Below are 13,275 nucleotides of genomic sequence, written 5' to 3'. Positions count from 1 at the left end.
TCTTAAAATTTTAAAATTCTTAAAATTTAAAATCTTAAAATTTTAAAATTCTTAAAATTTTAAAATTTTAAAATTTTAAAATTCTTAAAATTTTAAAATTCTTAAAATTCTTAAAATTCTTAAAATTTTAAAATTTTAAAATTTTAAAATTTAAAATTTTAAAATTCTTAAAATTCTTAAAATTCTTAAAATTTTAAAATTTAAAATTCTTAAAATTTTAAAATTTTAAAATTCTTAAAATTTTAAAATTCTTAAAATTCTTAAAATTCTTAAAATTCTTAAAATTCTTAAAATTTTAAAATTCTTAAAATTTTAAAATTTTAAAATTCTTAAAATTTTAAAATTTTAAAATTTTAAAATTTTAAAATTCTTAAAATTTTAAAATTCTTAAAATTCTTAAAATTTTAAAATTCTTAAAATTTTAAAATTCTTAAAATTTTTAAAATTTTAAAATTCTTAAAATTTTAAAATTTTAAAATTCTTAAAATTTTAAAATTCTTAAAATTTTAAAATTCTTAAAATTCTTAAAATTTTAAAATTTTAAAATTTTAAAATTCTTAAAATTTTAAAATTTTAAAATTCTTAAAATTTTAAAATTCTTAAAATTCTTAAAATTTTAAAATTCTTAAAATTCTTAAAATTCTTAAAATTTTAAAATTTTAAAATTTTAAAATTTTAAAATTCTTAAAATTCTTAAAATTTTAAAATTTTAAAATTCTTAAAATTTTAAAATTTTAAAATTTTAAAATTCTTAAAATTTTAAAATTCTTAAAATTCTTAAAATTCTTAAAATTTTAAAATTCTTGAAATTCTTAAAATTTTAAAATTTAAAATTTTAAAATTCTTAAAATTTTAAAATTTTAAAATTTTAAAATTTTAAAATTTTAAAATTCTTAAAATTTTAAAATTCTTAAAATTCTTAAAATTCTTAAATTTTTAAAATTCTAAAAATTCTTGAAATTTTTAAAATTTTAAATTTTTTAAAATTTTAAAATTTTAAATTTCTTAAAATTCTTAAATTTCTTAAAATTTTAAAATTTTAAAATTCTTAAAATTTTAAAATTCTTAAAATTCTTAAAATTCTTAAAATTCTTAAAATTTTAAAATTCTTAAAATTCTTAAAATTTTTAAAATTCTTAAAATTTAAAATTTTAAAATTCTTAAAATTTTAAAATTTTAAAATTTTAAAATTTTTAAAATTCTTAAAATTCTTAAAATTTTAAAATTTAAAATTTTAAAATTCTAAAAATTCTTAAATTTTTAAAATTTTAAAATTCTTAAAATTTTAAAATTCTTAAAATTCTTAAAATTCTTAAAATTTTAAAATTTTAAAATTTTAAAATTCTTAAAATTTTAAAATTTTAAAATTCTTAAAATTTTAAAATTCTTAAAATTCTTAAAATTTTAAAATTCTTAAAATTCTTAAAATTTTAAAATTCTTAAAATTTTAAAATTCTTAAAATTTTAAAATTCTTAAAATTCTTAAAATTTTAAAATTCTTAAAATTCTTAAAATTTTAAAATTTTAAAATTCTTAAAATTCTTAAAATTTAAAATTTAGAATTCTTAAAATTTTAAAATTCTTAAAATTCTTAAAATTCTTAAAATTTTAAAATTCTTAAAATTCATAAAATTCTTAAAATTTTAAAATTTTAAAATTCTTAAAATTTTAAAATTTTAAAATTCTTAAAATTCTTAAAATTTTAAAATTTTAAAATTTTAAAATTCTTAAAATTTTTAAAATTTTTAAAATTCTTAAAATTCTTAAAATTTTAAAATTCTTAAAATTTTAAAATTTTTAAAATTCTTAAAATTTTAAAATTCTTAAAATTTTAAAATTTTAAAATTCTTAAAATTTTAAAATTCTTAAAATTTTAAAATTCTTAAAATTTTAAAATTCTTAAAATTCTTAAAATTTTAAAATTTTAAAATTTTAAAATTTTAAAATTTTAAAATTCTTAAAATTCTTAAAATTTTAAAATTCTTAAAATTCTTAAAATTCTTAAAATTTTAAAATTTTAAAATTTTAAAATTTAAAATTCTAAAATTTTAAAATTTTAAAATTTTAAAATTCTTAAAATTTTAAAATTCTTAAAATTCTTAAAATTTTAAAATTCTTAAAATTTTAAAATTTTAAAATTCTTAAAATTCTTAAAATTTTAAAATTCTTAAAATTTTAAAATTCTTAAAATTTTAAAATTTTAAAATTTTAAAATTCTTAAAATTCTTAAAATTCTTAAAATTTTAAAATTTTAAAATTTTAAAATTTTTAAAATTTTAAAATTCTTAAATTTTAAAATTTTAAAATTCTTAAAATTCTTAAAATTCTTAAAATTCTTAAAATTCTTAAAATTTTAAAATTTTAAAATTTTAAAATTTTAAAATTCTTAAAATTTTAAAATTTTAAAATTTTAAAATTTTTAAATTTTAAAATTCTTAAAATTTTAAAATTCTTAAAATTCTTAAAATTCTTAAAATTCTTAAAATTTTAAAATTCTTAAAATTCTTAAAATTTTAAAATTCTTAAAATTCTTAAAATTTTAAAATTTTAAAATTCTTAAAATTCTTAAAATTTTAAAATTCTTAAAATTCTTAAAATTCTTAAAATTTTAAAATTCTTAAAATTTTAAAATTTTAAAATTTTAAAATTCTTAAATTCTTAAAATTCTTAAAATTTTAAAATTCTTAAAATTCTTAAAATTCTTAAAATTTTAAAATTCTTAAAATTCTTAAAATTCTTAAAATTCTTAAAATTCTTAAAATTTAAAATTCTTAAAATTTTAAAATTCATAAAATTCTTAAAATTCTTAAAATTTTAAAATTCTTAAAATTCTTAAAATTTTAAAATTCTTAAAATTCTTAAAATTCTTAAAATTCTTAAAATTTTAAAATTCTTGAATTTAAAATTTTAAAAATTTTAAAATTCTTATTATTCTTAAAATTCTTAAAATTCTTAAATTTTTTAAAAAACTTTTTTAAAGCATTAATTCTAAATATTCTTAAAATTCTTAAAATTGACGTTTGCTGAGGGTACCAAAAAGTTTGTTCTACTTGCATAAGACAATAATGTAATGTAGATTCGGTAATTACTATATTTATAATGCAAAACCTATCAAACACAGTGTTGCCAGTAATCACTTAATTCTGTCTTATTTCTCCAAAATTGCGATAATGTTAAAAGACCAAATCGTCGCTTGTTTCTTTACTTACATGTGCGTAATGGCCTGCAGATCCGCGAACGACCCGTCCGGAATCATCGAGATGTGGTTACCGTGCAGCGACAGCACCTTCAGGTTCTTCAACCCGGCCAGCGCGTACTGCTGCACGCACTGCAGATTGTTGTAGCTGATGATGAGCGTTGACAGCCGGGACAAATTGGCAAACGTGTGGTTCGACAGCATGCTGATCTTGTTGTTGCTCAAGTCTCTGCGGAAAAACCAGAATCAGTCAAATGACACTCCAAATCGCCACCCAAAACCAACTTACAGTCGCGTCAACGCCTTCAGGTGGCTGATCCGGGACATTTGGATCATTGAGATTTCGTTCGATTCCAGATACAGCTCGGTCGTCTCCGACGGAATGCTCTTCGGGATCTCCTTCAGCTTGTTCCGCGAGCAGCGCACCACAGTTCCGGTGCAGGTGCAGGACGGCGGGCAGTACCTTCGCCCAGGCAGCCCTGGTCGGCGTCCGAGGTGCACTTGAACTCAAAGTGGGGCAGATCCTTGACGGGCACGTCGCGAACCTTGGCCGGGGAGGCGCACCGAGCCGGCGGTCCGCCCAGTTGCTTCTTCCGGAGCCAATCCGAGAACCAGCCGAGGTGGCAATTGCAACGGAAAGGGTTCGAGGCGAGGTTTCTGCGAGAAAATGGGATGTTATCAATCGATTCTCTACAACAGAATCTTTCAATCTTACAATTGAGTCAGCGAAGACAGGAACTCGAACGATCCGGGCATGACGCACGTGATCAGGTTATCGTACAATGATCTGTAAAACAAGAATTTATTTAACAAAACTGAAGCAAACTACCACGTCATGTTGAACTCACAGTGTCTTGAGCTGGTGCAGTCCGAGGAACATCTTGTTGTGCACCTCGGGGATCTTGTTCTCGCTGATGAACAGCTCCTGGATCTTGGTGGCACCTTCGAACGCGTTCGGTTCGACGGCGGAGATCTGGTTGCGGCGCAGATCCAGCTTGACCAGGTTGGGGAGCCGTCCGAACAGGCCGTCCGACCGGATGCGGTTCAGCTCGTTGTCGTTGAGGAGGCTGAATAAAGGTGGGAGAATTTGAGTTGGTTTTAGCCATTTTTGAGTCTTACAAATTTCAAAACATCATGAGCTAATAGTGCTTCTGAAATTTTTTAAACCAGGTATACCAACGAGTAGAGCAACTTTTTGTGAACAATTTTGTTGATTTTAACTTTTACTAAAAGTGATTCTATTCCTTTTACAAGCATTTAAAAAAATATTTCCCAAATGTATTCTAATCAGACGAGAATGCCATTGGGCCACGCCCATTTTTCTATTTTCAGCTTAGTTCTTTTTTCTTCCAGCGCTCTTGTGGGTCTGCTTAGTGCTGCCAATTGTGATGAAATTTTAAGCGAACACTCACGAAAAGTAGCTTTAGCATTTATAGAGAAAGTTTCCTGGTATTTCTGGCTCACACCAACAGGCGTTGCTGGTGGTGTTGGTAGCCACCCTTTGTTCTTTATTTGCCTTCGCTTCTCGCTCGGGTTTCTTCAGCCTTCGATTGAATGGGTAGTCAAAAATCAAACGTCAAAAGACTTGGCGCGTTTGTTTTTTAAGGAGTTTGCTAATTATTTACATGTTTAAGGATTATTTTTCAAAAGAGTGACTCACTAATGTTCAAAAGAACATGTTGCCGGTAGTTGAAGCAATTTCATATCTTGAGCGCTTTGATATTGATGACGACTTTCGTTAAGCAGTTAACCTCTCATCTTGGAAGTGTATGCCAACAAAATGTTGAGAAATGGTCTCGCAAAATTGAAATTATGATCAAAAGTGCATTAAATTTCATCTATTTAGCCAGTAAATGGCAAAAATTTGCGTGCTTACTTGAGGTGGTGCTGTTACTGATAAGTTTATAGCCTAAATATCATTTTTTGAGCTTGAATCGAGCATAGAACTCTCCATATAACGAAGATATGTGTTTGATTAGAAAGGGTATATTTCCCTTAATTAGTGTTGCTGCAACTGCAGGGAACACGCACGTTCAAAATCACTCAGTTTTCGCCAAAACCGAACCTACTCAGACATGAAATCATGCGGAACTATCGCGAGTTTCTTTAAAAAAAAACACTTCTGCAGCTCTGAGTGCGGCACTCAGTGCGGAACTAGCCCTTAAATGAACGTACCATGAGGGAAATTCTCTCAAATCTGACAGATGCCCCCTTTACTCGCGTCTGAGTAGGTTCGGTTTGGCGTCACTTCTAGGCAAAGTGAACGTATGAATCAAAAAATAAAAATACTCACAGCTCCGTCGTGTACAGCGGAATATCCCGCGGAATCTCCTTGAGTCCGCGCGACGAGCAGTCCACCGTCGTCCTGTCGCAGTAGCACGCCGCCGGACACTCCTGATCCATGCGGCACTCGCCGGCATACTTGATTTTGGCGTGATCTTCCGTACCTAAACAAACAAATAAGCATAAATTCAGGCGTGCCCCGTGTCGTTGAATCAATTATGTCCCGGTCATTTACATTTGAATTTCTCATCCTTGAGCGCTTCGATGCGGCGTCTTTGCATGCGTTTCGGCGAGTCGCAGCGGGCTCCACTCGTCTCAATCGGGTTCTGATGCAAATAGTCGCCGAGCCACCGGAGATTACAATCGCAAATGAAGGGATTACGTGCCAAGTGTCTGTAAAAAGGGAACAACGGGATTTTGTTTTGTTTTTAGGGTGGGGGGAAAAGTCACAGATGTTGCGACGAGGGCAGCAGTGTCGCCAAAAGGTAGCGACGACCGCGGCACAAATTTAAACAATCGCAAACAAATTGAAAATTGGATTCTAACCGTTTTACATAAACGGATTACGAAGGAACATTGACTTACAAAGTTTGGATGCTCTTGAGCGCGTCGAACGTGCCGTTGGCCAGCGTCTGGATGTTGTTATCGTACAGCGAGAGCAGGCTCAGATTCTGCAGATCCTTGAAGGCGTCCTTCCGCACGCAGGTTATCTCGTTCGCGTTCAGCAACAGCAGCTGCAGGGACGTTAATCCCTTGAAAACACTCGCCGGCAGATCCTTGATTTTATTTCCGTAAAGGACACTGCCGTGGGGTAGCCGCGCGGAAGAATAAAGGATAATAAAGGTATTTATTTATGATAATGCTGGGTAGGACGGATGAAAGCCGGACGAAACCTACAGCGAAGTGAGCGATTTGAGGCCACTGAAGGCATCGTAAGCCACGCGGGAGATGTTGTTGTTCGAGAGGTCGATCCGTTTGAGCCTCCGGTGGGCCGCGAACGCTTTCGGTGGGATTTCCGTAATGTAGTTTTGCTCCAATCGCCTGAAATAACAGCAATGGTTTTCCAATTAACCCACGAGTTTTTCTCGACAGAAGGCAAACCACTTACAGCTCGGTGGTGTCCTCGGGCAGCGTGGCCGGAACGCTGGTCAGGCTCTTCTCGCGGCAGTCCACGATACCGTCGGCGCACCGACACGGGTGGGGGCACAGGCTGCGGCCACCGCATTCCATTGGTGCGTTCTCGGTGAGTCCTGTGAGGGGAAGAGAAAAAAAAGGTGTGAAATAGAAAATCAGAAACCATTGATATGTGCATTGGAATGCGCTGGAAGGTGTTGGCATGAAGATGGAACAATTTATAGCTTTATCACGTTCAGATTTGTGAAGAACCATCAGCAAGGTTCAAAATCTTCTGAAAGGTGGATTGATTTTTTATTCGAAAGCTGTTGTTATCTGCCAAGTAGGGAACAGCATCTAATTCCAGCGTGCCTCTAATGTTGGCAGGTCAGAACATTGACATTCAATTAAAGCTATTTAAAAGCGTTATCAACTGAAATCGAGTGATAACAGCTCAATAAGAAGTGAACAAGCAAGTTTCTATTAAAAAGTTTAGCAAAATTAGTAGTTTAAATAGTGAAAATCAGCAATTTGGATGGAGTTAGGAGCGAGTGCTTAACCTGCCAAACAGACAAAAATTTACCCTACGCATAAATGTGAAAAATTGAAATTCCTGATGATAATTTCATGATTCCAATGAAAAAGTGTTGTAATACACTAGAAAAGCGGGTTTACAATCCTCCTTTTCATTAGAAGATAGACATTAGTTTCAGAGTACCTTAAAGCATTATGTTTCGAAATAGTATTCACAATTGAGAATTAATTAAAATCGAAGCTATTAAATATTATGCAAGACGGTTCACCTTATATATTCAAAATTTATATTAAGTTATTTTTAACTTTACATTTTGAAATCTTATATTTTGATTTTGAATTAAAACGGTGAAAATTTCCATCATTCTATATTCAGTTCATTAAAAAAACTGCAACTCATTCGAAAAACCTTTCAATTTATCGTCCTTTATTATGTCAGCACCGACACGCACGTACGAGCACACACACACAAACCGCTCAATCTCCATTGTTTGTTATCGTTGGCTTAACACTCGGTGGACAATATTAAAGCCGCATAATAACACTTTTTGTTCCCAAGCCAAAACCACTGCAACTGCAACAAGCAGCCGAGAGAGAAAAAAACGATCATGTTTGGGAAAGATTTTCACCCCACTCGGTCGCCAAAAGTGACACGCACACACACCCACACGGGACCAGTGGTGACCACATGGTCCACAGAGTCAGTTCCGCTTGAACTGGCTCCCTGGTAGTTGATTTCCTTCCACGCTTCCTCCCTGGCTGGATGAAAGGGGAAAAATGGGGAAAAAATCAAGCGAGATCGATCGGGCAATAATTTTCCATCCGGATATGTACGTGACACTCATGAATATGCAAATGTTAATTTATTTTTCACCCATAACCAGAACCTTCCGTGCTTGAGCGAGAGCAGGCCGTGCATTGCCCGCTTCCGGTTCCGCGGTTTTCCCCCACAGCTCCCCGAACGATCACAGACAATGGGACTTGTCAGCAGTTCGTCACAATTTTGTTCACTAGAAATCTTGAACTATGTTATACAATTAATTAACACAATAAGCAGCTCTCTTACACTTCGACAAAAATACTAATTTTAATTTTTATATTTTGAATTGGATGAAAATTTTTCCACCTATGCCTTTTGTCGAAATAAACCATTTTGTATTATTAGCTACTTCATAAAAGTCTCCACAAAAAATGCTACGAAAACATTCGAAAATCTGAGCTATAGAGTATGGCTGACGTTTCGTTTTGACCATGTTATGTTTTAGAATGGCCAAATCATGATTTTTGCATAAAATGTTTTTAGGGAGTATCGACAACACGAACAATTCAGAACTTTGGAGAACCTTTCAACTGAGATCAAATCATAAGCCTTTGCAGGGAGGGTACATATTTCTATGTTAAGATTTCGCTAGCTGAGATCTCTTTCAGGGAAAATTTATTATGAGAAAAAACACTAGATCTATGTTAACAATGTTTAAAAACAAAACTCAATCTTTTCAAAAATATTTTCAGATTTTTTTAAATCAGGGCTCACATTTTTAAAGGGCTTAAATCAGGCCTGCCCAACGTTCGGCCCGCGACGTATTTTCAAAATAGTTCTATGACCGGCCCTTAAGGCTGTGAAATAATAAATAAATATTGATTGTCTGAATTTAAAAAATAACTAAGCTTTAGATCAAATTTTGACATATTATAGCAACATTCTAAAAATCAAAAAAATCAAATTATTCGCTCTACAGCATTGCCTTGGCGTTCTCGATTGCGAGATTCCTACTCAAAATTAGGTATCCGAAGGCTTGATTGTTGAGGCAATTGCAAACCTCTTTTTATACCTTAGCTTCCATCCACCCCGGGATTCGAACTGACGACCTTTGGATTGTTAGTCCAACTGCCTACCAGCGACTCCACCGGGACAGGACCCAGGGAGACGACTCCTACACCTGGACTGAGCTAACGACCTAACCTTTTTTAGGTTAGTCCGGGGCCAACATTTACTTCCCGTCCGACGGAAGGCGTGATCAGACAAATCTCGTCTCAAAATTTGCCACCGGGACCTTCTGGGATCGAACCCAGGCCACGGTCCCGGCTAATAGCAACATTCTATGTGTTTGAATTTAATTATTATAATTTGGTGCAAGAAAAGAAACTTATCCATTTCCTGAAATTGTGAAAATTATGTAAAACCTTAAAAATGACCAAAAAGTCACTAAATTTATATTTATCTCAGTTTCAACTATATTTACTTCAGGCGATAACAAGCCATTGTCTCAACATTTGAATGAAAAAAGGGTTTTAAAGTGCATTTTACAACTGCCCAGTTGTTTTGCAATCATTAGTTTTCAAAATATCTAAGTATTGAAGACATTTTTTTTTTCGCCGCAAAAAAAAAACTTTTTATTCCAGACATGCTAAATATAATTTCAAACGCAGGAAAATGCATTTCTTATTGTTTTCAGTTGGTTAGACTTCTATTTTCTTTAAAATCTGTTATTAAAAATATGAGATATTTTTTTAATCTTTAAAAGGCCTAAGAAAATAAATTAAAAACATTTCAAGTTCTTTCACTTGATAAAAATCAAATCACTATTCAAATTAAGTCTCCACTCTGGACAGTACACACTAGGGGAAATTTTGTTCTTACTTAAAGGTCCCATAAATATAAATTTGCAGGAAGCTTTCTAAGCTACAGTTATTATTAATTCGACCTCGATTCTTCAGAAATTTTTCGTCGGAATGCTTTCCGATCAACGGTGATGTAAGAAGGGCTTCGTTCATTAAAACGGTTGGATATCATATTCGCAGGCGTGCCTTCTGATCATCAATGATATAGAAAGGACTTAATCAAGCAATTAGACTTACTTGTTTCAATAAAATTCGGATCGTTTCTATCGAAAACTATATAAAGAGAACAAAACAAACAATAATGAAAAAGAAGAAGAAAATAGTAGTTCATGCAACAAGTTGCAAAAAGAGGATTTTTTCAGCACGAGTCGTAGATTTATCCAACGAGGTTCACCGAGTTGGGTAAATACGAAGAGTGCTGAAAAAATCAAGTTTTGCAACGAGTTCCATGCAACCTTTTTTGCAATTCCAAAAAACACACACTGAGTGAAATTTTATGTCAAATTTTCATGTATTTTGTCAATAAATTAAAAAAAATGTTGAAAAGTGTTACTTTTCAAAAGAAGTGCTGAAAAGTTCAACTTTTCAGCAACCATTTGAGTGCTGAAAAGTAGAACTTTTCAACATTTATTTTGAAAAGTGTTGCTATTCGATTCTGTTATTTTTGGTACAGAAATGTAGGCTATTTCGTCGTTCAAGAATGACAGGAAAAGTAAATAGTTTCACGACGGAATTGCAAAAAAACATTTTTCATCGCACATTCTACTACTTCTTTCCATTATTAACACTCACCCCAACAAACATTTACATTTTTTTTAACCCTTTCAGGCCTGATGGGTCATATATGATCCATACCGAAATTCGGTTGTATAAAATCACACAGTGCTCAAAACATACAACACAACATTCTTCAGCAAAGTTGTAGTTTATGAGTTTCTCTACCTAGGAAAAAAGGTTTGAGTGGTTGTGGCCTTTTTGACCACCTAGAACATCGTGAAAACCTGAAATTTGGAAACTTCAGAAAATTTTGAATAAAAATCAAGCTAACAACGATTTTTCCATTTGACACAACTTCGATCCCTTTGGATCTCCGTTGGGATGATCTAGGTCCTCCAAAGTGCCCTGGAATACAGATCTTGGAGTCTACCGCCGTAACAACAAGATTCTACCAAGTTTCCGATTATGGTTTATATTCAGTGATGTCCGTGGGACTCTTTGCCAACACTATGAGCTATGTGGATCACTTTTGGGATATTCTGGGTCCTCCAAAGTGTCCTCGCAAAAAAATACTCTTTTTGACAGTTTGCCTGCTTCGTTTGTTTGCCTGCATTTGTTTGCAAAAACGTAATCCTGCATGCATTTTGATTTGTTTGCAAGTTTGCCCTGAATTAGTGTGCATGTTTGGAAAACTTTTAAAAACGAAAAGTGCAAGCTTGTTCGTTTGTCATAGTCTACTACGTCCTTTAGGCTCGTGGTTTCAAAGCAATATTTTGATTAAGTTGTTTATGATTGTAATAAAAAAGCCAAACAAAAATGTTTAAGCTTAACCTAGAAAAATATTATTGATGATTTTTTTCAGATTTAATCAATTGTTCAAACTTTGGAAAAAAACTAAATTCTTCTAATATGTACACTTATCTATGGGCTGTTCCCCGTTTCTCGCTCGTCCTCAATCCCATTATTGTGCTCTCGGCACGTCCTGTTCGATCAATAAAATCAAATTACTGGGAAAATAACGCCTCTGTTTGTGCACCCACACCCACATCCACACTTGAGGTCCGCACCTCAGGCCTTTCCACATCCAACCACGTGGCGGATATTGGGGAGTTAATGATTTTCATTATTTTTACCCGAAATAATTTACTCATGAGTGTGTATGTTGGAGTTGCTGTGTGAAAATTCTGGTTTCGGTTTATTTTCCCACACACACTTTTCGGTCTCGCTCTCTTGAGGTTTCACGTGTGTTATTCGGTTCGAGTGGCCCCTCACAGCTTGATACATCGATTTGTTGTTGTGATCCCCATTTTCCGGAAACGGATCAGGTGGGGTCGTGACTTATCTGCCAAATTGGGGATACAATAATTTGTGCGGTGCGCTTTCAGTTGGAAGTGTGTCCCACTTGATGGTAATTACTTTTGACCCTTAGCATAGATTACGCATTTTGTGGGCGTTTTTGTTTCAGTGAATTCTAAATGGAATTTAGCTCTCGGAGGTCATTTGGGAAATCATTTTGAATAATTTCATGTTTCACTGTTCAATCAATATTGCTGTATATCCTTACCCGAACACTTGAACTCCTGGTCGTGCAGGTCGGCCACGTTCTGGCCCTTGAGCTGACTGGGCGAGTGGCAGCGCGTGTACGGGGCCAGCCGGGGTGCATTCTTCAGATAGCGCGCCAGCCACGACAGATGACAGTCGCACGCGAACGGATTCTCCGACAGGCGCAACGCCCTCAGCCGGGGCATCCCGGTGAACATGTCCCGGGCAAGTGTCGTGATGTTGTTGTTGTTGAGCGTGCTGGGCGATGGAAGAGAAGTTCGAGAAGGATGGAATGTTAGACGTGGTTCTGATTTTGGCGTGAGGACATTCAGTGCTTCCTAACTTACAGGATTTCCAGCTCGGCCAGACCCTTGATGGCCTGCTCGTCGAGGCACGTGATCTGGTTGTTGTCCAGCTGGAGACTTCGCAGCGAGGTGGCACCCTTGAAGGCGCGTTTCGGGATTGCTGCGAGGGCATTGTGCGACAGGTCTCTGCAATGAATTGGGTGGGGTTAGCTTATTGTTGTAGAATATTTTATTTGAAGATTCAGGGAACAAGATGTGAGTTACTCCATGCCATTATTTTATTTTTCTTTTATAAAAATATGTGCAATATATTCAAATACCTGACAATTTTGTTTATTATTATGGTCACAAAAGGAATCAAGAATCATTAAGGGGATACATGTAGAAAATCACAAAATTTGATATTTCAGAAAATTTACTAAATTTACTAAAAAGATGATTATCAATCACTCCTAAAAGTTTCACGAAGATATTTCATGACTGAACTGAGTGGAAAGCAAGGAGTGGATTTACGGGACCCACGATATCTCGAGATGGGATGGACCAAATCGGCTGAAATTTGGGGTCAGACTCCCAAAATATATCCCGTGTGCATGACGAAGTTCGATTTTGAAATTTTGCTTTTTAAAAAAATAAAAAACAAAAAAAAATAAGAAAATGAAAAACATAAAAATATTTTACCTTTTTTATTAGTTTTTTTAAGTGTCACCTAATTAAACTGTATGGACCGAGCCTTGTAGCCTAGTGTGTAGCGCTTCCGCCTCATAAGCGATAGATCGGGGTTCAAATCCCGGCTCGGACCAACACAACTGGTGATCTTTCTGGAATCAATTGCTTATTGAAGGGAAGGTAGAGTATAGTCACAATTTGGACCAAATCCTGACACCTTAGGGAAGGCGACCTATGGAATGTTAACATTAATTTTAACATTTTAATATTATGTTTAGAAACAGCAAAGAAATC

The 13,275-nt window shown here is 33.2% G+C and overlaps 1 protein-coding gene across 1 annotated transcript in view; it reads right to left on the bottom strand.

The window, feature by feature from the left end:
• LOC6035854 (protein slit) overlaps positions 1 to 13,275 on the bottom strand; it is a 338,062-nt gene that overhangs the window by 3,201 nt on the left and 321,586 nt on the right. The window contains 12 exon segments of the mRNA XM_038258677.1: positions 3,210 to 3,425; positions 3,486 to 3,660; positions 3,663 to 3,853; positions 3,912 to 3,983; positions 4,045 to 4,263; positions 5,490 to 5,643; positions 5,715 to 5,872; positions 6,065 to 6,280; positions 6,377 to 6,520; positions 6,588 to 6,729; positions 12,030 to 12,265; positions 12,355 to 12,498. Of these exon segments, the coding sequence (XP_038114605.1) occupies positions 3,210 to 3,425; positions 3,486 to 3,660; positions 3,663 to 3,853; positions 3,912 to 3,983; positions 4,045 to 4,263; positions 5,490 to 5,643; positions 5,715 to 5,872; positions 6,065 to 6,280; positions 6,377 to 6,520; positions 6,588 to 6,729; positions 12,030 to 12,265; positions 12,355 to 12,498 (2,067 nt within the window).

Source organism: Culex quinquefasciatus, chromosome 3, assembly GCF_015732765.1.
Source record: "Culex quinquefasciatus strain JHB chromosome 3, VPISU_Cqui_1.0_pri_paternal, whole genome shotgun sequence".
Lineage (NCBI taxonomy): Eukaryota > Metazoa > Arthropoda > Insecta > Diptera > Culicidae > Culex > Culex quinquefasciatus.
The sequence above is the reverse complement of the archived record's forward strand: the minus strand, read 5'-3'. Positions and strand labels throughout refer to the sequence as shown.